This window comes from Manihot esculenta, chromosome 16, assembly GCF_001659605.2.
Source record: "Manihot esculenta cultivar AM560-2 chromosome 16, M.esculenta_v8, whole genome shotgun sequence".
NCBI lineage: Eukaryota > Viridiplantae > Streptophyta > Magnoliopsida > Malpighiales > Euphorbiaceae > Manihot > Manihot esculenta.
In genome coordinates, this window is record NC_035176.2 from 33,108,118 (window position 1) to 33,134,496 (window position 26,379).

At 37.3% G+C, this 26,379-nt stretch overlaps 3 protein-coding genes across 7 annotated transcripts; 1 reads left to right on the plus strand and 2 right to left on the minus strand.

Annotated features, from left to right (window-relative positions):
- Positions 1 to 9,487: 9,487 nt before the first annotated feature.
- LOC110603665 (nuclear nucleic acid-binding protein C1D) lies at positions 9,488 to 13,875 on the minus strand. 3 transcript variants are annotated; one of them, XM_021741489.2, is made up of 6 exons: positions 13,430 to 13,875; positions 13,287 to 13,342; positions 12,943 to 12,997; positions 12,663 to 12,743; positions 12,324 to 12,576; positions 9,488 to 9,772 (listed from the first exon to the last, which is right to left on the minus strand). In XM_021741489.2, the coding sequence occupies exons 1-5, from the start codon at positions 13,632 to 13,634 to the stop codon at positions 12,341 to 12,343; spliced, it is 633 nt and encodes a 210-aa protein (XP_021597181.1). In that variant the 5' UTR covers positions 13,635 to 13,875; the 3' UTR covers positions 9,488 to 9,772; positions 12,324 to 12,340. The 3 variants fall into 3 exon arrangements, with proteins under 3 accessions (XP_021597181.1, XP_021597180.1, XP_021597182.1); XM_021741488.2 differs by having other exon boundaries at positions 9,488 to 9,780; positions 13,430 to 13,873; XM_021741490.2 differs by lacking the exon at positions 9,488 to 9,772 and adding an exon at positions 11,715 to 11,883.
- Positions 13,876 to 14,320: 445 nt separating this feature from the next.
- On the plus strand, positions 14,321 to 17,216 carry LOC110603666. Its single transcript, XM_021741491.2, has 4 exons — positions 14,321 to 15,072; positions 15,465 to 15,535; positions 15,652 to 15,862; positions 16,531 to 17,216. The coding sequence occupies exons 1-4, from the start codon at positions 14,974 to 14,976 to the stop codon at positions 16,543 to 16,545; spliced, it is 396 nt and encodes a 131-aa protein (XP_021597183.1). The 5' UTR covers positions 14,321 to 14,973; the 3' UTR covers positions 16,546 to 17,216.
- Positions 17,217 to 17,857: 641 nt separating this feature from the next.
- Positions 17,858 to 24,430, minus strand: LOC110603705 (probable protein phosphatase 2C 60). Of its 3 annotated transcripts, none has more exons than XM_021741556.2 (12): positions 24,176 to 24,430; positions 23,986 to 24,066; positions 23,113 to 23,235; positions 22,221 to 22,284; positions 21,323 to 21,431; positions 20,701 to 20,854; positions 20,434 to 20,559; positions 20,051 to 20,174; positions 19,558 to 19,634; positions 19,382 to 19,434; positions 18,757 to 18,811; positions 17,858 to 18,254 (listed from the first exon to the last, which is right to left on the minus strand). In XM_021741556.2, exons 3-12 carry the CDS (start codon positions 23,227 to 23,229, stop codon positions 18,048 to 18,050), a joined length of 1,086 nt encoding a protein of 361 aa, XP_021597248.1. In that variant the 5' UTR covers positions 23,230 to 23,235; positions 23,986 to 24,066; positions 24,176 to 24,430; the 3' UTR covers positions 17,858 to 18,047. The 3 variants fall into 3 exon arrangements, with proteins under 3 accessions (XP_021597248.1, XP_021597247.1, XP_043807807.1); XM_021741555.2 differs by having other exon boundaries at positions 23,986 to 24,083; positions 24,176 to 24,429; XM_043951872.1 differs by lacking the exon at positions 20,434 to 20,559 and having other exon boundaries at positions 23,986 to 24,083; positions 24,176 to 24,429.
- Positions 24,431 to 26,379: the final 1,949 nt, after the last annotated feature.

Genomic DNA, 26,379 nt, shown 5'->3' on the forward strand with positions numbered 1-26,379 from the left:
GAAGTCAGCTAGAGTGAAGTCAAGTCATATGTATGTAATAGCTAGAGTATGTGGACATGACATATGATAAGAATGTAATGTAAGGTTTGAACAGTTATGTTATGTAACTATGTTATTGAGGATAGATTTGTGCTTGACCATAGTATATGTTAATCCCTTGGTATGTACATGATCTTATTTTATGATGTATATGTGAACCAACTCAACACAGATTATATTTTGCCTTTGAGGCTTTGATGAAATCCCACAGAGGGATTAATGTTTATGTATATGATGAATACAGTGCATGCACAGGTTGAGTTTGGTGTATGAAGCAAAAGAAAAGTTTTAATTCTTATGTATGTTTGTTGATCATGTATGGGATTAAACAGGTAAACAGGATGTATGTAGGCTTGCTACGGGTCCCGGCGGCCTTAAGCCGATCTGGATCCTAGCGCCGGTAACGGGTCGGATTTCCGGGTCGTTACAGAGTGGTATCAGAGCCCTAGGTTCATATGATCGGACCTAGAGTGTCGGGCTCATAGATGTTCTAGAAGGTCAAGCACACTAGGAAAATCATGTCCACTAGGATAGGATGTAGAGTCCTGTCTATATGATGATATGATATGCCATGATGATATGCATGTGCATAAATGCTATGATGTGATGCTATGTATGTGATGAGGGTTCATGTGTTTCCACAAGAACCATATGATGCTAATGATTGTTTATGCTATGTGCTGTTTTTCAGAAGATAGAATGAGAGGAACTCGTCGATCTGCACGATTGACTGGAGTGCCACCTCAGGACGAGGGCACTGATGCCCGTCCTCCAGCATTGCCTAGGGCAATGTCCAGTAGGTCCAACAGAGACAGAGTAGCTAGAGACCCTAGAAGGTCTTTGGATCTGGGTAGAAGCAGATCAGTAAGGGGAACAGTGCAGGGAGGAATGTCTGAGGATATGGAAGTAGACCAGAGGAGGGATGGCAGTCTCGGTGTGAGCATGCCGGAAGAGGGCATGGGAGAATCAGAAGGAGGCACTCAGGCCTCGAGTTATGTCCAGCCACATCACTACCCACCCTATTCACACCATCCAGGGTATTCGATGGGAGGTACATCGGATTACCCCAGTTTTAGCCCTTATCCTCCACATATGCCATACCCACCTTACTACCCACCATACTCTCAGTACCCCATGTACCCACCTCCACCTCCCTTTACCAGTACAGCAAACCCTACCCCAGGGGATGTTGTACCTCCACCACCACCAGTATCTACTGTCCCGGAAACACAAGTACCCAAACCTACCTCATCTGGAGGGAGCAAGGTCAAGATGACCGATTATATGAAGCTGGGTGCTCCCCAGTTTGAGACCGGTGATGATCCGTTCGTGTATTTGGAGCGGGTCAAGGCAATTACAGATGAGATAGGGGCTGATGACAGTAGAGCCATTCAGATGGCCGGGTTCACGCTTAAGTGCAAGAAGGCACGGGAGTGGTTCAAGAATTATGTGAACCCGAGAGTGGACAGCATGAATTGGGAAGAGTTTTCAAACGAGTTTGCAGGATGGGCTTTCCCTGATAGTTCAAGGGAATTGAAGATGATAGAATTCGAACAGTTGAGGCAAACTGATGACATGAGTGTAGACGAGTACACAGACAGGTTCCTGGAGTTGTTGCCATATGCTGGGCTGAATTTGGACACGGATCAAAAGAAGTCGAGGAGATATATTATGAGGCTGCACTCCAGGTATTCCTCTTTGGTACAGTCATCAGAGAGGGAGAGTTTCCATGCCATAGTAGATATGGCTAGGAGAATGGAGGCTAGTGCTATCGTTGAGGGGAAGGTAAAACAGTCAGTGGCACAGTCTTCTGGTTCCAAGACCCCAGGTGGGGAAAGGTTAGACTCTTCTTCTCTGAGTACAGCAGTTGCAGGCAATAAGAAGTGGGACAGAGGCCACAGAAAATCTAAGAAGAATAAGTTCTGGAACAAGATCAAGTCAGGTCTGGGTTTAGGCAGTGGCTCAAGCTCTGGCGCAGAGGTCACAGCATGTATGAGATGTGGGAGACCACACAAGGGAGTATGTCTGGCAGGGACAAACACATGTTTCAGGTGCGGACAAGCGGGTCATTTGGCTCGAGATTGTCCTAGAGGAGCCTTTACAGCACCGTCTCAGCAGACAACCTCCGGCAGTGTGGTGCAGCCAGTAGCTCCAGCCGCAACACAGGCCAGTGGCAGAGGCAGAGGGAGAGGGTCAGCCTCTTCATCAGCAGGATACAGAGGTGAAGGTCCATCAGCTCCGGCACGGATCTTCACTATGACTCAGCAGGAGGCCAACACATCCAACACCGTGGTGGCAGGTAATCTCATCATTGGTTGTTCAGATGTGTATGCCTTAATGGACCCGGGTGCATCTCATTCTTTTGTTGCTCCGAGAGTCGTGGAGAGGGTAGGATTGATGGTCTCAGGATTAGAGTGTCCCCTATGGGTCAGTGGACCCAAATGTGACCCGTCAGTGGCAGAGGCAGTCTGCCAATGTAGTCCAGTTTTCATAGAGGGAAGATGCCTTTCCGCCGACCTTGTGGTTCTAGATTTGACAGATTTTGACGTCATTCTAGGGATGGATTGGTTATCGACCCATGGTGCTACCTTGGACTGTAGAGACAAGGTAGTCAGATTCAGAGATCAGGATGGGTCAGAGGTCGTCTTCAGAGGAGACAAGAGGGGTACACCTAGAGGTCTGATCTCAGCTCTTCAGGCTCGTAGGTTGCTTAGGAGGGGATGTCAGGGGTTTCTAGCTCATGTGAGGGAGTTAGATAGTCATGTCAGAGAGCCCGCCTCAGTGCCTGTGGTGAGTGAGTTCTTAGATGTTTTCCCAGACGAGCTTCCAGGACTACCACCTGCAAGGGAGATAGAGTTTGAAATAGAGCTGATGCCTGGAACTAGGCCTATCTCTATCCCTCCCTACAGGATGGCGCCAGCAGAGTTGAAAGAGCTAAAGGAACAGTTGCAAGAACTGGTGGACAAGGGTTTCATCCAACCGAGTACCTCACCTTGGGGTGCTCCAGTGCTCTTTGTAAAGAAAAAGGATGGATCCCTTAGGCTTTGTATCGACTACAGACAGTTGAACAAAGTCACCATCAAGAACAAGTACCCTTTGCCGAGGATCGACGATCTATTCGACCAGCTAGCAGGAGCAGGTTGTTTCTCCAAAATAGATCTGAGATCAGGGTACCATCAGTTGAGGATAAGGAATGAAGATGTACCGAAGACAGCTTTCAGGACCAGGTATGGGCACTATGAGTTCCTTGTGATGCCGTTTGGGTTGACCAACGCCCCTGCAGCATTCATGGACCTCATGAACAGAGTATTCAGTCAGTATCTGGATCACTTCGTTATTGTCTTCATAGATGATATCCTAGTGTATTCCAGAAATGCAGAAGAGCATGCCCATCACCTGAGGACAGTTTTGCAGACCTTGAGAGAGCATGGCTTGTATGCCAAGTTCTCCAAGTGTGAGTTTTGGCTTAGGAGCATTTCATTCTTGGGGCACATTGTGTCAGAACAGGGTATTGAAGTAGACCCCAAGAAGGTAGAGGCTGTAGCTAACTGGCCTAGACCCACCACAGTGACCGAGATCAAAAGTTTTCTGGGTTTAGCAGGTTACTACAGGAGGTTCGTTCAGGACTTCTCAAAGATTGCTGCTCCTATGACCAAATTGACAAAGAAGAATCAGAAGTTTATATGGACCGATCAGTGTGAGGAAAGCTTTGAGGAGCTTAAGAGGAGGTTGACTTCAGCACCGGTGTTAGCTCTGCCAAAAAGTGATGATGACTTCTCAGTATATTGTGATGCATCCCGTGTGGGACTGGGTTGTGTGCTGATGCAAAATGAGAGGGTGATCGCTTATGCTTCTAGACAGCTGAAGAAGCATGAGCTGAATTACCCCACACATGACCTAGAGATGGCAGCAGTGATCTTTGCACTCAAGATGTGGAGGCATTACCTTTATGGAGTAAAGTGTGAGATCTTCACAGATCATAAGAGCCTGCAGTACATCTTGAGTCAGAGAGAACTGAACATGAGGCAGAGGAGATGGGTAGAGCTGTTGAGTGACTATGATTGTAAGATTCAGTACCATCCGGGTAAGGCGAATGTTGTGGCAGACGCCCTAAGCCGGAAATCACTCGGCAGTCTATCCCACATTTCAGCAGAGAGGAGGCCGGTGGTGAAGGAGTTCCACAGACTTATGAGTGAGGGATTACAGTTGGAGTTGTCTGGCACAGGTGCCTTAGTGGCTCAGATGAGAGTGACACCCGTGTTTCTGGAGCAGGTAGCTCAGAAACAGCATGAGGACCCAGAGTTGGTCAGGATAGCCAGAACGGTTCAGTCAGGCCAGAGTAATGAGTTCAAGTTTGATGATAAGGGGATCCTCCGCTACGGGAACAGATTATGTGTGCCAGATGACATTGGTCTGAAGGGAGATATTATGGGGGAAGCCCATAATACCAGGTATAGTGTTCACCCTGGAGCCACCAAGATGTATCAGGATCTGAAGAGAGTGTATTGGTGGCCAGCTATGAAGAAGGACGTGGCACTGTTCGTGTCAGCCTGCGATGTGTGTCAGAGGGTGAAACTAGAGCATCAGAAGCCGGCTGGAATGTTGAACCCGCTACCTATTCCAGAGTGGAAATGGGAGAATATAGCTATGGACTTCGTAGTGGGGTTACCGGCGACGTCCAACAGATTGGACTCCATATGGGTGATTGTGGACAGACTCACCAAATCTGCTCACTTCATCCCTGTCAGGAGTGGTTACTCTGTGGACAAGTTGGCGCAGGTGTACGTAGATGAGATTGTCAGACTGCATGGGGTCCCGGTATCTATAGTGTCAGATAGAGGGCCCCAGTTCACCTCCAGGTTTTGGCGGAGTCTGCAGAACGCTATGGGTACCAGATTAGACTTCAGTACTGCCTTCCACCCACAGACGGACGGACAGTCAGAGAGGACCATCCAGACAATAGAGGATATGCTCAGAATGTGTGTGCTAGATTTTGGCGGTTCTTGGAGGCAGCATCTACCTTTGGTGGAGTTTGCCTACAATAACAGCTATCATGCTAGCATAGGGATGGCTCCATATGAAGCTTTGTATGGGAGGAAGTGCAGATCACCTATCTGCTGGGAGGAAGTAGGAGAGAGGACTCTTGCGGGTCCGGAGTTAGTAGAGCTTACCAGTAGGGTGGTACCCATAATCAGAGAGAGGATCAAGACTGCTGCTAGTCGGCAGAAGAGTTATGCAGATATCCGTAGAAGACAGCTAGAGTTTCAGGAGGGGGATTTGGTTTTGCTCAAGGTGTCTCCTATGAAAGGAGTGGTTCGGTTCGGGAAGAAGGGTAAGTTAGCTCCACGGTACATCGGTCCTTTCGAGGTGCTTCAGAGGGTCGGTAATGTGTCGTACAAGCTAGACTTGCCTGCTTCTATGGAGAGAATCCATCCGGTTTTCCATGTTTCCATGTTGAGGAAGTACGTGTCGGATCCTGGAAAGGTTCTTAGTGAGCCTGATATGGAGATCCATGAGGATCTCACCTATGTAGAACAGCCAGTGCGGATCCTAGACACTCAGATCAGAAAGTTGAGGAACAAGGAAATCCCGATGGTAAAGGTCCTTTGGAACCACCACAACTTAGAGGAATGCACATGGGAGACACGGGAGTCCATGCTCCAGCAATACCCCCATCTGTTCTGAGGTGAGTGTTAGTTGTTCTATGTGTTGCATGTATGATATATTGTATGCTATGTTGTATGTTATGATTGATGCCATGCTTTGTATGTTAGTTGAGGAACATTCGGGGACGAATGTTCTTAAGGGGGGGAGAATGTAATACCCGGCTAGACTCCGGTATCGGAATCCCTACCGTCTGGTGGGACCTCGGATGTCGGAAACCTCTAGAAGGGTAAAACCATGATTTTATGAAATGTTTTCATGTATTTCATGTTTTTAAGTAAGAATTAAATGAGTTTTTGCATGAAAAATCTTTGGAGGAAAACCCAGGTTCGGCCGCCGAACTTTGAGGTTCAGCCGCCGAACATGCATGCTTTCGGAGGGACTTTAGGCGCCCGAAAGTTTTGAGTGAGGGAAGTCAAGGTTCGGCCGCCGAACCTCATGTTCGGCCGCCGAACCTTGCATGCATGCGGAGGCACCTTCGGCCCCCGAACGTGGCCTGGCCAGCCACTATAAAAGGGACCCTTAGCCGAAATGGGCGAGGTTTTCTCCCATTTTCGGCCACAACAAGCTTCCGATCTCCCTCTCCTCAAATCTTGTGTTCTTTCACTAGATCTCCTCCATCTTTCTTGAGTTTTAAACCCACATTGCAAGTTTTAAGCTTTAAAGGCAAGTTTTGGAGCTTTGGAAACTCAGGAGCTCTCGTACTTGGATCTCCGAGTTGAGTCGTCTCTTTCTCGATCTTCAAGAGGTAAGAGCCGATCTTAAGCTCAATGTATGTTTTAAATGAGTTTCATGAAGTTTTAAGGGGTAGAGAAGCATGTTAGAGTTAGTTGAGCATATGTTAGGTTTATGTGATTTTTTTGAACAATGTGGCTTGCTTGATGTGTGTTTGAAGTGTTGTAGTTGGGGCATATGTTTGTATGAGGCCACTAGGAACTGGTATGATGTGTATGCATGAGTAGAATCAAGTTTATGCAGGTTTTGGGGCGTTTTGGAGGCTGTGGACACAAGGGAGCCAAGTTTCTGCCCTTCGGCAGAAACTCAGGTTCGGCCGCCGAAGTGACTTTCGGCCGCCGAACCCCCTTGTGGAGGCAGTTTCGGCTGCCGAAGCCTGCCCCCGAAACTCAAGGTTCGTCTCTGTCTGGGAGGTTCGGCCGCCGAAAGTGCCGCCGAACCTGCATGACTTTCGGCTGCAGAGGGACTTTCGGCCGCCGAACCTGCCGCCGAAAGTGCCCTGTTCAGCCATTTCTTGCATGTTTTCATGTGATGTTTTCAGGATGTTTTAGGGGGTTTTTGGGGAGCTTTTCAGAGTCACGTTCATGTATGTTTGGTGCCTCATTTGAGTCCACCTGTGTAGGTTCGGACCCGAGGAACCGAGACCCCCGGTTGTGAGATAGTTGTTCAGAGTTCGTTGTCAAGCTTCAGTTACCAGGTGAGTGGAACAACCCCTTAAGCTTTAAAGTAAATGAATAAATGAATGAATCATAAAGCATTGCCCATGCATCATTATGCCATGCAATATTAGGTTGCTTGCATTAGAATGCACGAATATGTTGCATTGCATAATTTGTTGTTGATGTGGATGAACATTGAATGATCCATTAGCCCTCGTATGACATGATAGCCTATGTGAGTCCAGGTGTGCCTGCTACGGCTCTACGCCCCTGGCACTATGATTGATGATGGAAGTCCGGGTGTGCCTGCTACGGCTCTACGCCCCCGGCATGTATAAGTAAGAAAGATAGGGGCTAAATGGTGACAAGTTCATCCTTGTTGTGAAATGTTTGTGTTATGACGCATACATGAAAGCATGAATAAGAAAAAGTTAAATAATAATAAAATGAATAATAATATACCTAAAAATGGAGGAATTAAAACAAATGTTTTTAGTTTCTGCTCACTGGGCTTTTAGCTCACCCCACTCCCATTATCCCCAGAGTTGCAGGTACAGGAGAGATCAAGAAGTCAGCTAGAGTGAAGTCAAGTCATATGTATGTAATAGCTAGAGTATGTGGACATGACATATGATAAGAATGTAATGTAAGGTTTGAACAGTTATGTTATGTAACTATGTTATTGAGGATAGATTTGTGCTTGACCATAGTATATGTTAATCCCTTGGTATGTACATGATCTTATTTTATGATGTATATGTGAACCAACTCAACACAGATTATATTTTGCCTTTGAGGCTTTGATGAAATCCCACAGAGGGATTAATGTTTATGTATATGATGAATACAGTGCATGCACAGGTTGAGTTTGGTGTATGAAGCAAAAGAAAAGTTTTAATTCTTATGTATGTTTGTTGATCATGTATGGGATTAAACAGGTAAACAGGATGTATGTAGGCTTGCTACGGGTCCCGGCGGCCTTAAGCCGATCTGGATCCTAGCGCCGGTAACGGGTCGGATTTCCGGGTCGTTACATCTGCCTTTCTTTAAGAAGCTAAGGAAAGTCTCGAACTTTGAATAGACGAAAAATTGTCAGGAGGCCTTCAATAGCCTCAAAGAATATCTCAGCTCTCCACACATACTCAGCAGTCCCTTGGCAGGAGAAGAGGAGTACTACTAAGAGAAGAGACATGGATCTAGAAACCCGTCTTCTATGTCAGCAAAGTACTTAAAGACGCTGAGGTAAGGTATATGAATATAGAGAAATTGACATTTGCTTTGTTGTTGGCAATGAGGAAGTTCAAGATGTATCTGGAAGACCACCGGGGAGTAATTAGCCTTTGAAAAAGATCTTACATAGGCCTGAAACTTCAGGTCGGATGCTCACATGGTCGGTAGAAATCAGCATGTATTACCTCATTTACTGACCTCGAACAGTAATCAAAGCCCAACCCTATTCAGAGTCTTAGAAGCCATGAGAAAGAGAGCTGTTGTTGGAAAATTAACACCGATCTGAGAAACCACGGGAAAGAATCTCCAAAATCACCATACCAGGAGTATACAAAATCGAAGATTTGCAGGGAAACCCAAATCTTACGCTTAGAACATCCGGCACTTAAAAAACGTACTTTCCATAAAGATGTACAATGTAAACTGCTGTATTGAAAATATAAATAAAATTATTTTTTTTACTTCCAAAATACCTCTGAGCAGATGATGAAATCCTCAATAAGGTGAGTGACTAATCTTGAAAATAAGACTGCCGGTACCATAAAACCGATTAGAAGACAAAACCCTTAATGAGGTAGGTAACTGGTCTTGAAAATAAGACCGTTGACATCACAAAACCGGTTGAAAATACAAAGCCCTTAATTAGATAGGTAACCGATCTCGAAAATAAAATTGACTGCACCACTGCAAAACCGATTGAGAAGATAAAATCCCGAATAAAGTAGGTGACAGATCTCGAAAATAAGACCACTGACACTATAAAATTGATTGAAAAAATAAAATCCTAAATGAGATAGATGACCGATTTTAAAAATAAGATTATTGACACCACACACAAAATCGATCAAATTGAAGAATAAAAAAAATAAAAGCTCTGCCAGCCTTTCACACAAAGGGCCGCATGCACCATTTTTATTTTTTTAAAAAATAAAAAAGAAGTTGCGACGCTTTCAAGTGCGGTAGCATCTTATGCTTGTTTGTTCACTCCTTTATCGGCAGTGAAAGCCCCTATTCCATAAAATCTTTTAGTTCCCTCCCCACATTTATTTCTTTTTTACACTCATTTTATAAAAACCCCTTCAACTTGCAAGCAATTTTGAAAACGCTAAAGCTGCATGATTCCCATTTCTCTTTTACAGGGACAATAATATCAACCCATGTAAAGTTGAATGGCTAACCTTTTATTTGAACAGACTGCTAATAGATTCTGATCTTACAATCTTATTAAAAAGAAAGATTCTGTTAACTTCAATTTAAGCATAGTTTCACGAAATGGTAGTAGACAAAACAATTACATAGCTTTCATTCTTTGTCCACGCTGTTGAACACCAAGAAATACCATGGCTGATAATTGGCAGCATATGAAGCCTTCTTACCGCAGAAACAAGTCACAACTAGGCCTTAAAACCACTCAAGCAGATGCCAGACACAATCAGATACAATATCTGCAGTCCTTAAAAGTGGCAGAAAATGAAAAAGATGTCAAAAAAGAAGTTATATTCCATTTAATTCGTCAAATATAAAATCCATAGCTATGTTACAACAGGATAGTTACGTTCAAGTTCACATGAAAATGTCAAAAACTAAATATTCTCAGCAACAAAACTTGATGAGGAGACTGAAATACAAACATACTTAAGGGTCTTTCAGATGTCTAACTAGTACAACCTAGTATAGCTTCTCAAAGGTAAAAGAATTGACCAATGTTTTCAAAAAAAGTTGCATCCTTAGTAATTTGTATTCTGGATTGCAATTTCCATATGCCAGAAAGTTAGTGATTTGGAATAATAAGGCCTTGTTTAGTTGTGGAAAACAAGGCTTATTTTCCAGGAAACTAGAAAATGGAAATTAGGGTTTAGTAATAGAAATTCTCCAAATGAATTAGACAAATTATGTAACTTAAAACTAAACTCTAGAATACTACTTTACATTGATTTCCACTAAAAAAATGGTCTATTTCTCAAAACGGAAAACAGTTTTCTACTTTTGCTCTATTTTGGGCCTTTGCCGAATGATAATAATAGGATCAAATCCCAGCAACAACATTCAAGGCATTTTTTTTGACAAAGTATTCTTATTCTGTATATGCTGCAATGATCACATTTAGTTTAGGTATCAATAAACTTGGGATGTTTTTTTTCATTTCCTAAAAAAAATGGCTGCTGGGGTTCCAAAAACAGCATACATTCTTATTCTGTATATGTTACTATAAGTTTTTGAATTTAGATTAATTATTTTTGTTCAAATAAAAGGCTTAGACAACACATCTCTAAATGCTATTCTTACTTTCTTAGTCTTTGTATTCTTCATGATGAATCCCACATCGATTTTGGAAAAGGGTTATGTGCCCCTTATATGAGCCATAGGTAATCCTCCCCTTTGAGCTAGCTTTTGGGGTGAGTTAGGTCTAACCCAAATTTAACATGGCATCAGAGCCTCTTATCTGATGTTGGGCCTCCCATGAATATGTTACGCATCAGTAAAATTCTGGGCGTGAGGGGGTGTGTTGAATCCTACATCGATTGTGGAAAGAGTAACGTGCCCCTTATATGAGCCATAGATAATCCTCCCCCTTGAGCTAGTTTTTGGGGTGAGTTAGGTCTGACCCAAATTTAACACTTCATAATGATTCTTACTAATATATAATTTGTTTCAATTTTGAGTATTCTATCAAATTAAATTTTATAATGGACATGATCGTCTCTGAGTTTAAAATTTAACTTTAAATAGCTAATTTTTAAATTTAATAGTACTCATTTAATACAAAATCTTAATAAAATATTAAATAGCTTAAAGGAAGACAACTAATCATAAATATGTATTTTTCTAGTTTTCCATTTGGAAAAAAAAAAAAAAAAAAGAAAATCGGAAAAATAGGTTATGGAAAGGAAAATTAAAATGAAAATAGAAAATGTTTTCTATAACTAAACAAATCTAAATTAGCATTCTATAAGTAGAGAACGAAACGATCTCAATCATACAAATATCAAATAATGTTTTAAGTAATTACAATTACTATGCCATAAATTTTGGTATTTTTAATATTTTTTATGATAATGAAGCAGTTAACATAGTATTTTCTTATTGAAAAGATCATATTGGATCTATTTATTAATTTTACTATAGTAGAAAATGTTGTGTTTATCTATTCTAATTCAATATATACTATTTTTTCTACATTCCATTACATTTCCAATATGGATAATTTATTTCAATCAGACTAGGCAATCTAAAAAGAAACCTATACCAAATTTCTAAACAAGGACATTTCACGTTATTGTTTTCATTCAGGTACCAGGGTGATTCACACTGTGGACAACCTCTCAGCTTGATTGAAAATTTAATTGATTTGATCCCATGTGCAAATGACAGCTTATGCAAAACAGAAAATAAGCAGGAAGCAAGATGGCTTCATTGATCACATTGAGTGGTATATATACAGCTGGAGTAAATGAGAAACATGCGTGAAAGAAGACAAAAGAAAAACAAACTTTCCCGCCTATCAACTACCAAATGAAAACTTAATGAAACGGTGCGCGGCATTTCTTTCTTTTCTCTGAAACAAAAAGCAGTGTTGTTTCATTAATCCAAATGCACCGCATCAATAAGCCAACAAAAATAGAAACACTTTTAGATCTAAAACTAGTGGTAAAATTTGATACAAGACATCCACATAAAGCAACAACTTTTGCTCCACATTCTCTTTCACAACATCACATGCATAACTAGCAACTGCTTAATTTAGACACTTTTACAAAACCACAAAGCAATGTGTTCATGAGTTGCACATAAAAACAAGAGAGTTAATCACATTGTCGAAACTAATAAATATAGGTTCACAGTAAAATCAGGAGTTATGTAATCAAGAGTCTTGCTATCAGAAATACAAAGTGAACATTTTCCATATATGTTTTAAAAGCATTAAAATGACAATAATGTGATGAAAAAACCAAAAAGTTTATGAGAACAGATGCAATATGGAGTTAAAATTAATACCAAGAGAAATGAGCATATCAGCCCACATGCAGATCATCATCATCTAGAGCGTCGATTTGTATAGGTCCCTTGAGACCACTTGTATTATCACCAAGAAGCTCACGTGCTGCTTTTTCAAGAAATTCTGAAGTAGCAGTTTGGACTGAATGTTTTTCACATGATTGATATTTCCTCTTCTTTTGTATTTTTCTCTCCAAATACTTTATCCTGGTTCCTTCTCCTTTACTGATATCTCTCATACTTTTCTTCTGTTCTGCATGGTGGAACTAGTTTCAAATAACATAGGCATTAAACCCAAGCCAATAGCAATTAACATTTAGAAAGGGACAGATTACATACCAGGGGTAAGGTCAGGCAAAGAATGTTCAATGAAACGGGTTGCAGCCTGGTAATTTAAGGTGGTGGAAGGTCGCAACGGTGCTTCAGGAACAAATTCAGACTTGTTTGATCAGTAAGAACGTACTACTAAAAGCCTAAACTCGTCATCAGGGACTAAGACTTACTCAGCACAATAACCTTCCAATATGCAGATAAAAAGTTTCTTAACCTAGACTACTAGATAGCAGTTAAAAATACAGGTTGCATGAATAACAACACAAATCCAAGGGAAAATGAGTACCTTTACTCAAATCTATGGACTGTTCAAGCTTCTCTTGGTACAAATTCAACCTCTCCTACAGATGATAAACCCAAAGAGCAGATTTTTGGTGAAACACATAAATATAATATCTAATTCATAAGCTCTTTCTACTCTTATACATAAAGCAACACATTGAAGAAGAAGAGCATATAAAAGACTAAATAAAAAAGTAAAAAGCATATGCCTACTCAGGTTGCAATGAGAAGAATATCAGGGACGTCATAATACAATAACCATAGAAATGTCCAGAAACAATCTAAACAATAAAACGAAACTCCCAGATTTAAGAATTATGGGAAGTAACAGGGTAAAAGAAGGCATACAAGCTCTGTCTTCACTGGATGCTCATCTGGGTCAATTCCACTACATCTCAATCTCACTGAAAATCCATTAAATTGAAAAAAGTCAGATTCGAACCTAGATAAAAATTGCAGGATAAAAAGAGTGAATAGTGAGTAATATGTACATGCGAAAAGAATAGTAGTGGCCTTGGCGAGCAAAAAAAGAGAGTGAGCTCGTTGAAGAGGGGGCATCTCGGCGAGGTCCTCCGGGTCATATTGAGAGAGGAACTGAAGCAAGTGGATCTCTACTTGTTCGAGGTCAGCCAAGGTAGTCTTGGCAGAGTCCAAGACTGGTTCAGGTACCAGTGAGCTGCTTTCCCTTTGATCCATTTTATTTAGGACAAAGAAAAATTCGATCTTTATTAGACGGATTTTCTGGGATTCTCTGCTCTTATAAGCAAAAGAAAATTTTGAATTATTGTGTGCAGGCCGCTAGGGCTTTTGGAGGATTGGGAGAGGTTTATGGCGGCAGTTAAGCTTATTACTGTTTTTGGTGGTTCGAAATATACACAGATACAGGGTAGCATCTTCCAGTGATTTCTATCGTCGAATCAGCTTTCAAAGTTTTGAGTATACTTTTATTACTTATAGGATTTTTAGGAAAATATCCTCTACGAGTCCTCTTGGATATTTACTGTGTCATGTAAATTTTTTTTTATTTATAAATATTTAAATTGATTATATTTTTAAGTAGAAAAAGTAGTTTTTTCTTAAGTTCTTCAGCTTTCTTTGCCTTTTCATTTTTAAAATATTGTTGTAATAATAATAGCTGTTAAAATATTTAATTCTCGAGTATCTCTTTCTTGTGTGTATTTCATTCAATAATTTACATTCATCCTAAAATTTTAACACATTTTTTTTGAAAGAAAATATTTTTTAGAATTTAGATATAAAATTTTTGAAAAATAAAGTTTAGATTTCCCTTAAAAAAAAAAAAGAAATAGGGGGCAAATTAGTAATTAAGGTGGTTGGAGAGGGAAGAGTACCTCCATTTTAAGCCCATGTGAGATTTCCTTAGGAAGATCTGCAAAGGCAGCAGGCAAATTTATCTGCTGCCTTTTCTGCACCATCTGTAAACCAAAGGATTACACATCCATTAAAGATAGATATTACCTCTGTGTCTCTCAAAATGGCCCAGCTGGTCCAATTTTTATGTAGAGCAAGAGATAAACCAAAAACCATTCACCAAATATATAAGGAAGATACAATTTGGATATATATATGTCTTCAATTTTCCTCCAACCACACCTCTCTTCCTATCTCCTTAACACATACCCATAAAGATTTTCTTACCTTAAATGCCCTTCTCTCAATCCCTTCTTCCTTCTCTATTTCTTCATGGCCCTGCTTTTGGGTTCTTTCGTTCTGCCAAGTTCAGTGTGAGGGAACACCAGATGCACCGATGTTTTCTCTCTATTTAGTTCTTCTCAAGTCGAATTGGGTTTCGGTTTTCTTTTATTGACTCTACAGATTTTCAGTTGGTGTTCATCGTTTCTGATTTTTCTTTTTGTTAATTCTTTCAAATCTTTATCAGAATTTGAGTCTTATCTAGGAATTGATGTAAAAAGAAAGCTCAATTTGCTTTTGTTGGGTATTGAGGGAGGAGAAGGAGGAGGAGGATCAATTCTCTGTTTATACCGCCCAAACCCTACGGATAATAAATTGTTTAATGCTGAAGAATAACATGGGTCAATCTCAATTCATTAAGGAAGCTAGCTTTAAATTGAAACAACAAAACCTGCTTCAGGATTTCCTGGGATTGCAAAAGGTTAGTCTTTTGGGTCTATTATCGAATCTTCCAGTTTGTTTGTTTTGTTTAAGCATGCTTAATTGTTATCTCATTGTAGTGTGCTGGTTGGGTAATCTGTTTACTGTTGTTTGTTGTTTCCTTGTTTTCATTGCAAGTAGCTATGTTGGTTATCTTATGGTTCTTATTCTGAGTAGGTTCGTGGTGAGCTTTGTTTGCTGATTTTTTTATGGTTGCTTTTGTATGCTGAAGAGAAAAGAAATTGATGGTGAATTATTTGTATTATTGTTTGGTTTCAAAGTTTGGGATTGGTAACTCACCACAAGTTAATACTCACCGTTTTAATTTCAGAGTAAAGAATCTGTTTCTGATTTTCTTTGTACATCATTGGTTTCTGATGATATTTTCTTCAGGATTTTGTTTCAAAGAAGAGAAAATTGCAGATGACAAAGCAGAAGAGAGACATTCTATTGGCTGAAGTTCGGTATGTACTTGGCTTCCCTGCATTGCCTGGATTCTTACAAGTTGTCGCTTGAAATACTTGGATGTGAAGATGCTTCACTCCTGGACTTAACCCCTTTCTTTTTCTCTGAATTTTAGCTTTTTAAGGCAGAGGCATAAATATTTAATGGCTATGCAGTGGCATAATCTTCAGCAGGCTCAAGAACCAATTCCACCACAAAATTCATCTATGCAAACTGAGGATGTTGGGAAATTGTGGAGAACAGAGACAAAGCTCAAGAATGGCATAATCAATGGCAAAAGAGTTAAGAAGAAAATCTCATGGAAAGATCAGTCAACTGTAATGAAGGTTTAAATGTCTTATATTTCGTTAGCCAATAATGAATAGCATCGCAGTTAAATAATTGCATAGCCAATAATGAATAGCATCGCAGTTGAATAATTGAATGAATTGTTAATAGCATTGGAAATTCTCTTGGTTTCTTTACATTTTAGCAGTGGAAACTGTAAAGAGAAATTTCAATGCTTTGATATACATAGAAATGACTTTAGTGAAGTACCCATTAATCAATTTGGCTTTATTATCCTTGGTTTTAGGTTTGCAGTATTTTTCAGTGTGAGATTATTTTGACTGGCATTCCTGACACCTCTTATTATTATTTTTATTATTATTATTATTATTAAGAATATAGCGTTTGAATAAGTTTGTACTTCATTTATGTTCTTGAATCTTGCCTTCCTTTATAGTTGCTTCCTTGGGGATGCACGTATTATAGCAGATTGTGGGTAAATTGGGAAGCTAGTGAAGTTGTGCCTTTATATATCATTCCTCTGTTTTGGGTTATTGTTGTAGCTATATGGGAAGATTTTGGATTGGGCCTTCTTTGTCATAGCAGATTTTGGATTTTGGATTTATCATTCCCTTCCAAGTGATCTTTTTCTCACTGTAGTTCCTGGATGTATAAAATAATACAAGATCTTATTAACAGTTTTCTTTGATGTTTATTACTAACAAAGTGTGGAAGAAACTGAAAGAGGGAACTGGGAGGCAGCTGCATATCTGAAGGAGAGGGCTGAACCAGCAGCTAGTGGTTCTCCATTGTTGACTACACGGTCATTTCTAGCAAGTTTCTTGAATATTTTGGTGTTGATGAAGATTCCAGAGCTGAAATCACAAATGAGATGCATATTGGCAATGGAACATCCAGTTGAACAAGTGTTAGTAATTTCCACCGAGAAAGTTTGTGTCCCATCTGGTTGCATACCCACTTGGCCTTGTGCAATTGCTATGTCATTCTTTGAACACTGGTCAGCCTCTCCAGTAATAGTAGTCCCTGCATATATAAAAACTCTCAGGAATTAGATTTCCCCTCTATAACATAGAGAAGAATTTAGTTTTTCATCAAGAATATGCAGGGGCATTATCCAGATCAGTAACACAATATATACATATATATACCATGCGATAGAGCTTCATCGTGGTGGTGGTGGCGGACGGAATCAACAACAGCCGGGACTGAGAGGATGAAAATAATGCAGAGAATCAAGTAGAGGTTTGATGCCATTTTAGAGTGATGGGTGGTGATGCTTCTTGCAAAGCCAGTAAACGACGGAAATGTAAATTGCAATTGTTTAAAGGGTTTCTTATAGCCAGCCCTTGATTAGGGCAGTAATCAAGAGCCAGACAACTGGTTTAATTGCCATTAGTCGTTATAACATTTTATTAAATATGGCGATTAAATTTGATTTATAATAAAATGCAAGTAATTTCTAACAAATGTTTATCAAGGTGAATAACATATGATATTTAATCATAAATGGCAAAAAATGTAGAATTCATTGATGAAAAATAAATGTTATCAATTTGGTACATCTTCATGAGATTGGTTTTATATATAGAAAATAAAAAATTAAATTCATATATTATTAATGATGTCTTTTCCATTTTAAGCCGTTTAATATTACAATTTATTAGGACCAGTTTGGCTTTTGGTTAAGAAAAATATTGTACATTCAAACTTATTGTTTAAAATGAAATTAAACATGCTTATTACAAAGGCATGATCTTATCAAGTCCAGGTGACAAAATCTGGAATCATGCTATAAATCCCTACTTGGAAAGAATTGAAAAAGAAAATACTGAAACTTCTTAGTAGATTAAATCAAACAGAACCAAACTAGAGAGAAAATCAAACTAAACAATTTGAAATTTTCAATCCATAGAACTAAATTCTGCCCACCCCTAATAGCATGAGGCCTAATCAACTAAGCTTTTCAAATTCTCCAGAAAACATGGATTAAGTAACCAGGTTATAAATGCACTCTAGATTAAGGAGATAAATGCTGTTCTCAAAAGAGCTATACATTTTATTGAATGTGATAATGTGATTCAAACATAAAGCACTTCATGTTAAATCATCTACAAAGATATAAAAGGATCCAACTTTTCAAGAAAGTGAAGTACCCTTGTACATTTTTCAACCCACATGGCTGCACAATGGTTGCATCTGAAGATAGATATCAACAGATAGCAGCTACTTCAATTCGTTTTCATTTTGTTTAGATCCATCGTCAGCAGATTCAGTTCCTGAGGATTGCTCATTTGCGGAAGAAGTGCGCTGGATTGGTTTCTTAAACTGCACCAAGATCATGGTCATGTTGTCACATCCTTCACCGCTTGCCGTCGATGGCGCCAAACACCTATCCAGTACTCTCTCGCACACTACAGAAAGCTTGCTTTCCTGCATTGATCAAGTGTAGAAATAGTATTACGCTTTACAACAATAACAACTAAGTTTTATTCCCAAACTAGTTGAGATCGGCTATGTAGATCATTTTTCTTCATGCAACTCTATCAGAGACTAGAATTGAAAAACTTTTGATATTACTTTCTTCCATGTTATTTTATATCTCCCCAACCCCCAACCATTAATTTATCACATTTTTATATGGGTGCATTGGAAACTTTGCGTTGGATAGGAATGAACCATCCTGATCAACACTCTCATTTTATACTGAATGTGAGCTAACAGTTGATCAAAGATAGAAGTGCACCATTTATTTCACCAGCAAATACTGTTTTATTCTTGATAATTTGATGTGTTTTCTAGTCCAAGCAGTTGTTTATAACGTTTACACTTTACGCTAAACGAATTTCAATGGAGAAAGTACAAAAAGGCAGAAAGTAAAAACTAAACTAACTGGTATACTAAGATCCTAACAGCAGTCTAAATGAACACATACCGTTCTCAGTTGTTCGTGAACAAAATCTACTAGTTGCTGGCTTGACAAGCAGTCCCTGAAATACCCAATAGTGAACAATCATCTACTCGTAATCTTTAGGAATGATTCAATGGGAGCATATAACTTATGATCATAAAGCACAACACTGAGAGCCTATCCATATGATCAAAACAGTCACCGACTCTGTGAAATGAGTAATTTATGAAACTTCTGGGTAAACAAAAGCTCATCTTTGTACTAAGCGTAAATGGCAATTAGCCATACTGAAAACCTCACCATGCAATATTCACTAAATTAAGCAGAAGACAGAAATGTGGCTGGTGAATCAATGAGAAGCGCGCCAGAAGAACCCAATAGGAAAACAAAAAGAGAACCTAGATGTATCATGTAGAAAATTTAATGATGCACATCAGTAAACCTCATTTATTGAAACTGGATTCATCTCTGAATTCGATACAATGTAGGCATTGCATTTCAGTTGCAAAATCTACAGATATTTTATTCCTTTGTAAAAGCCAATCCCAAATAATTACATAATGTACTCAGCCTAATAGAAGTGATTAACATCACCATATCATGAACAATTATGTTAAACAAATATGAAACAAAAGCCTTAGAAGAATACCATATTCCATCGCATGCTAGCACAATAAATTCATCATCATCGCATAGCTCAACCTAGTTAACAATAGAAAAACAAAAAAGTAATCAAGGACATGCAGAGAGAAGGCACATGATCTATATATGTAAAATGGAGATTTGAATAAATTGTTGATATTGCACAAAGAAAAATGTGCATACGGTGTTTATATCTGGATTGGCTGTTACAATTTGCTTTTCAGCAGGCAAAAATTTATTCTGCTTGAATTCCATGTCACCTGCATTACAAGGAAAAAAAATACTGATGAACATGCACATGTGGATGTGGACACCTGCTAATTAACATGCAATTTTTGCATGCTAAAAATTTGGTGGAAAGGAAAACATCAAGACAACTTGTTGATTTGGAAAAAGGCCCCACCTAAGCCTTAGTTCCATCAAATGATACCGCCATTTCCATAAACCAAAAGAAATAGAAAGAAAAAAAAAAAAAAAAACTCCTCATGAAATAATACCACAATTTAGTGGCTTTTAGGGTTGAGGAGACTATGCAAGTTGATATTTTTTGTCAATCCGTACTCACATAACAATGGATGGACATGGGTCCAGTCTATGGGCAAGGATGCAATTACATAAATTCTAATTAGAAAACCAAAAATTTGTGTAAAAGTTCATGAGAAATCAGCTAAAGTACCGATAGCTCTTGCAAGATTCAAACTGCCATTGACCCGTCCTGCATGTATGAAACCACCAGCTTTCAATATCCTGTCTCTCTCAGCCTCAAGATCCGGTTTGTGATCTCTAGAAAGATTATATGCCTGCATCAAAGAAATCACATTAAAAACAAGAGAGAAATAAATTGGAAAATAGACACTACAATAGCTATTTGCCAAAATATATATTCTAACACCATACTCCTGAATGCCATAGCCCTTCGCGCATCTTGCAATTGGATGAATTTGCTAACTAGGCATAGTGAAGAAAGCAAGGATGCAAGTTTCCATGGGGGAAGAACCTTCCCTTTGAAACTTTCTCAAGAACAAAACCCAATTATTATTTCTAGTTAATTGAAAATACCTGGCCCTTTCTAGATATTACACATCGAGAATCACCAGCATTAGCAACAATAATTTGGTTGTTCCTAATAATTGCAACACAAGCTGTGCTTCCAGAAGTTGGTCCAGCAAAATCAGAGTGCGGTCCCTGATCACATATTCAGGGTAAATGACTTGTAACCATTTAGATGCTAGAAAGAATTGCAAAGGATCCACAATTGCATCACGCAGAGTTGCACTATATTAGAAGACAATAATACGAGGTTAGATCCTTTATTTTATAAAATACCTCTTCAAAAGCCCAATTGTCAGGTTGGCAATTACTATCACTACCCCTTGGAGACCATATCAACCCTTCTATCATGCCCGTGAACTTGTTTATTTTATCACCCAATACAGCTAATTCCCGCCATCCTCTTTGTCCACGCATCATCTCATCCATTCTGGAAGACACACTCACAGCATCTTATTAATAAGGAAAGATAAGTCACAGACATATCAGCTCCCAGATGACATAATATCAATGAAAAAGGGCCAAACTTTCCAAGATACAAAATACAACACAACGAAGAAAAGCAATTAACACCACTGAGACTCCATATTAAAATAATAGGATGGAAGCTTATATTTTTTTTGTATTAACAAAGAAAATTCATAATATATTGGGACTCCATTGTTAATGTCATCCAAGAGAATACAGTAGAAATGCTAGTTAAAACTGCAGCTAGACATCACAGCAGAGGAAGATATGAAAAATGCATCATTTATGGGCATAACCACATACACAACAGCCACTTAGAAACACTTGGTCATTCAGGAAAGTAAGCACACAAATGATCCTATTGTCTGCTTAAAATACTACAAAGGGGAAGAAAAATATGAAGGAACTTCCAGCAACTAAATGGAGCAACCTGAAAAATGCTTTCTGCAAAGCAGTTCCAATATCTCCAGCTGAATAAGCTTCACTCCTCAGGACCTGCTGATGAAGGAACTTTGCACAAAATTTTGCAACTACTTTACCTGCAAGTTCCCAGAACAAGGTTAGTAAAAATAAAAGCCAGTTATTACCAACACGCAGCATAAATACGATGAATTTCTAGGCATAATGACAAGACAATTCTGAGTAAAAGCTCTGCACAAGTCCAGGTATATCTGGTATTCCTTCAGAGCTAAGAGGCTATCCTTGTAACATCGAGTACAAAAAACAAAAGAAGGAACGCTTAGGACAAAAATAATTTGTTTCCTGAGCCTCATGATACCATTGTTTCCTAGATGCAGCCACATTCCATGTGTACAGAACAACAATAGTATTTTATCTGGCTGAAAAAGAAAATCATGCAGATCTAAATTGCATAAGATTTGAAGAAATCTGAATGATAGACTTTAAAGTTACCATAAAACCTAATTGGAAAAATAAATAAATAAATTTAAGATCTCGAAGATTCTAAGTCAATTTGCCAAACATCTAGATATTCATTAAACAAATTCATTTACTTAACTATTACAGCATCACATACTTTGATATGTCTAAGGTTGCATACATCAGCCCTCCCTATGTATGGGATGCTTTGTGCATTGGATCACCCTTTATACTTTGATGTGTCACAGAAATTTAAGCACAGTTAAAATGGCAGTAAACATTCATCAAAAGTTCACAACAAAACACCAAAGACATCATTTTTGTTGTTAAATTTGAAAACATAACTCAAGATACTAAAACAATAGAACCAGTAATGGTGCACAATAAAGATAAGAACTGCATTGTAGGTTATATAGCACATAAAAATACCTGAACCTCCCAATTCTTACCTCCATGGCCATCATAAACACCGAAGAACGAAGTGGAAGCATCCAAATTAGGTATTGCAGCATGCTAAGCAAAAACAAAAAAATTATAATAACTAACATAATATGTAATGCAATGCGGCGACCAAAAAGGACACGTTTATATTGTCTATATCAGAATACAGAACATAGAACAAACATTCATAAAATAATGTTCAAAAATAACAAATTTATGTATAATAACCCAATCTTTAAAAGAAAGATTTAAATATATATAGAACATAATTTTAAGAAAAAGGGGAAATAGAAGATATGCCTGATCAATTAATGAGACGTTTTAGCAGAAGGTGTCCTACTGCCTTTGGCATTGTGAATCAAGTACAGTTTCCCAAGGCTGTATCATGATGAGCAACCATTTCCAAAAGCTTCAAATATATATTTAGGTATTCCTATATTTTTGTATCTTTTCTAGATAAGGAGACCGCCTTTCCCAGCCCACAAAGGGTTGAAATGAAAAATTCAATGATAAATAAGTCAAATAGATATCTCACACAGTGATAATCAGACAACTTAATCATATGCTAAACTGATTCGAAAATCCTAATTAGTTAAGGAGGGCAGTCTATTATTTTTATTGAAATGATAAACTCATAGAGCCTACAATGAACTTTACAATGCATTAGTTTCCTATCACAGTCAAAGACAAATGAGACTGTGCCTAACAAAGTTTATCAGCAGCAGTAACCATATAACATCATACATTCTAGATTCCCACTTAACACCATCACAACCTTATATATATAGAGAGAGAGAGATATGTATAGATAGATATGTATGTAGGATCAAAGTTGCCACTAATAGTAAAAGGACTTCAACGCTTATGATATTTAGATAACATGCTAAATCAATTACTCACAGAATCTTCCATCGTTGCGCGCCAACCTTGCATGGATGACAAGCCATATCTGAGCCTATCATTCTCACCCTCCTCTGAGAATTTTTCTGTTTTAGGAGAGCTGAGGTATATACCCATCTCAATCTGAAATACAAAGGAAGGATGCAGTGACAAGGATGAGGGCGAAAACAGCAAAGTAACAGAACGATGTCCAACAACTTCAGCCAGAAACCCAAACATAAAACGCTACTTATTGCCAGAACAAATAATAGCTCCCATGACCATTGCAGCCTAGATGTTTTCTTTGGTTAGTGAGAAACTGAAGTCAAACTACAGCAATTTTTTTTTCTGTGTTCTTCAAAATCAAGATTGAAGCTTCAAACTCAAAGACGTTTCTATTCCAAAGGTTCCTCAACCAACCAAAACTGATGGTTATGTCATTTGCTGATCAAATCGTAATCATAAACAAGCAAGAATAAAAATAAAAAATAAATCAGGATCAATTTGGATGACCGGATGGTTACAAGAAAAAATATCCACACCTAAAAACACAAAACGACATCCCAACTACAAAAACTACCGATCAAGATCTAATATAAAAAATGAATAAAGTAATTACAAGAAACACAGGAAATGCAATCATGGAACAATCTAATATTCAAATCAGAGAGAATAACTGAAAACAAGATGTTAAGACACTTAAATAAAAGAGAAATACAAGATACAAACACCACATGCTAATTTGAACCCGCAGTAAAATAATAATAATAAAAGACAAAACTTTAACTTTCCATGAAAAGAAGGCTTCTAAACCAGCAATAGCAAAGACAATTCTCAAAAATGAATAAGACAATATTTGCAAATAGATTCATAAACCTCGCTGCCCACTTTTACCTGCCCAACTAGGCTGCGTATGGAGCTTGGTATCAGAAGCAAACAATAGGAAGAGGAACAGAAAGCGAACAGTATTTGGAACTGAAATGTTGTCAAAGCTAAGACAGACCCATCAGAGAAGATTAAAGGGGGCAAAAAACACTATAATCAAGAGCAAGAATTCAACAGAGAAAAGGACAAAGCCACTTACTTTGATAACTTAAGCATATAAAACCAGAAAAAGACAGAAACTTTATCTAGAAATGGTGATATTTTTGAGCTTTGGTGGACTGATGAGAAGACGGGTTGTTGAAGCCGGAGTTTCTTGCTCTCCCCTTGTAAAGAATGGAAATTGGAAAATAGAACGCTTTGATTTTAACTGTTTTTTTTTTTTTTTTAAATTTTTGTCGAACTTTGATTTTAACTGTTACGGTTTGTATTGTTGGGTTTTGATGAGGATTTAATATTCTGGTCGTGTCAGCAACAAAGAAGTTGTATTATGCTATTAGCTGTCTTGATTTGCTTCCCCCCTTAGCCACAAGATTTGCTCTTGAGTTCTATTAATTAATAATTATTTATGATTTTTTTTAGAATTTTAGAAAAAGGGTATTTTTGAGTTTTAATCTACTACCAGATTTTTTTCCAATTAAATCTCAATAATTTATTCAGATTCGGGTATCGAATCCCTTAATTAGTTAATCTCCACTGGATATGAATTGTGGTTCACGATATGCAAATTAATTATTTCATTAAAATTCTTTCTTTCAGTTTAAATAATAGAAATCTTAAAATTGCAAAAAAAAAAAAATTACCTTAAAAAATTATATATTACAAAATGTATTTGGACTTATCATGGTTTCCTTTATTTTTAATTCAATTTAATTTTATAACCATCTAAATAATTTATTTATTTTTAAATAAACTAATACATAATAAAATACAATGAACTCACTGTAAATTCACGAGACAAGTAATTTAGTTTATATATGATGCAAGAATAAGAAAAAAATCCTAGGAAAATGGGGAAATTTTGGATTTTTTTCATATGTGAAAAATTGAAGAAATGAAAAGGACAAGTCATGATATCTCCTCCACCGTCAATTATCCTTCCTTTTGAGTGTATGGCAATTTTTTTTTTTCCCTTTATTCGTACAATTGCTATTATCCATACCAATTATTCTTAAAAAAAAAAAAAAAGGACAAAGAAAAGTCTCATGCTTAAAATGCAAAGATCTTTAAGCAAAATTTTGAAAATTTGAATTTATATAATTTAATTAAAAGAATAACGAAATTATATATTTAATACTGTAAATGAAAAATTAATTTGATCTATTTAATCTTATTGTTAAATTTTTAAATGAAAAATTGTATATTAATTGCATTAAATAATAAAACAAATTTGGATATATTTTTAATTGATATTTAGACTATTTGTTTACAAAAATAATTTGAAATAATAAAATAATTTTTTTCATTATTTCATTTTAATTTAAAAAATAAAAATATATTAATAAATTAATATATATTTTTTAATAAAATTTTCAAAACGTAATCAAATTTTTGTAATCAGAATAATATTTTTTATTAATTATATTTTTTTGTTTGAAATAAATAGATTCTTAAAATACACTTAAATTTCAATGTCAAATCAGAGTTCAGTCCCCTTTCACAATTTGATATGACATCGCAAATAATTATTCCCTTAAATTTTCGTGTTGGCATTTAATTCAATAATTCACCATTGGACATTAGGAAAAAAAAAAACAATTATTCTGCCTGTCTCACTTTTGATTATCCATCTATTAAATTCATAGAAAATTTTATCAACTATATCAATGATGAAATATTATATTTAATTTTATTTCTTTTATGATATAAAATTTAATAATAATATAAATAAATATATATAATTCTTTCACACTACTTTTAATTTTACATTTATTTTATTTTTTAATTTATTAATTATTATATACACCAATCAATTTATATTATTTTTTTATAAATTTAATCAATTACAATATAATTTTATTTCGATCACATCATTAATTTAATTTTAAACATCACATTTTATATAAAAATACAACATAAATTATGTATACTTTAAATTCAAAATGAAGCTTAAATTGTAAACTGAAATTGTATAAATTGTTTTTCCCATGGAGTGAGTGGTCTGTGTCTAAACTTGCCTCCAAGGAAGATGATAAGGACTACTTTGTTAATCAAAGCTGCAATAATTTTCTTTTGGAAATGTAAGGGAAAGTGATTGGTTAAAATATACCTAAATCACTCAAAGTCAGGCAATCATCTTTTTCTATTTCAAAATTCTCTCTCTCTCTCTCTCTTTTTCTTTTTTTCTTCAAATTTAAAACCTTTTTTACAAAGTTAGATTAAACAAATGAAAAGAAAAGGAAAACT

What these genes read in the sequence shown, in the direction of transcription:
- LOC110603665 (XM_021741489.2), bottom strand. Translation starts at nt 13,634, where the DNA reads ATGGATCAAAGGGAAAGCAGCTCACTGGTACCTGAACCAGTCTTGGAC. An exon ending in GTCCATAGATTTGAGTAAAG is followed by an intron (nt 12,744 to 12,942) that starts GTACTCATTTTC and finishes TTGTTCCTGAAG; the next exon opens with CACCGTTGCGACCTTCCACC. An exon ending in TTTGCCTGACCTTACCCCTG is followed by an intron (nt 12,577 to 12,662) that starts GTATGTAATCTG and finishes TCCACCATGCAG; the next exon opens with AACAGAAGAAAAGTATGAGA.
- LOC110603666 (XM_021741491.2), top strand. Translation starts at nt 14,974, where the DNA reads ATGCTGAAGAATAACATGGGTCAATCTCAATTCATTAAGGAAGCTAGC. An exon ending in ATTTCCTGGGATTGCAAAAG is followed by an intron (nt 15,073 to 15,464) that starts GTTAGTCTTTTG and finishes TATTTTCTTCAG; the next exon opens with GATTTTGTTTCAAAGAAGAG. An exon ending in ATTCTATTGGCTGAAGTTCG is followed by an intron (nt 15,536 to 15,651) that starts GTATGTACTTGG and finishes TCTGAATTTTAG; the next exon opens with CTTTTTAAGGCAGAGGCATA.
- LOC110603705 (XM_021741556.2), bottom strand. Translation starts at nt 23,229, where the DNA reads ATGGGTATATACCTCAGCTCTCCTAAAACAGAAAAATTCTCAGAGGAG. An exon ending in ACAATTGGGCTTTTGAAGAG is followed by an intron (nt 20,560 to 20,700) that starts GTATTTTATAAA and finishes ATATGTGATCAG; the next exon opens with GGACCGCACTCTGATTTTGC. An exon ending in TAATATCTAGAAAGGGCCAG is followed by an intron (nt 20,175 to 20,433) that starts GTATTTTCAATT and finishes TCTTTGATGCAG; the next exon opens with GCATATAATCTTTCTAGAGA.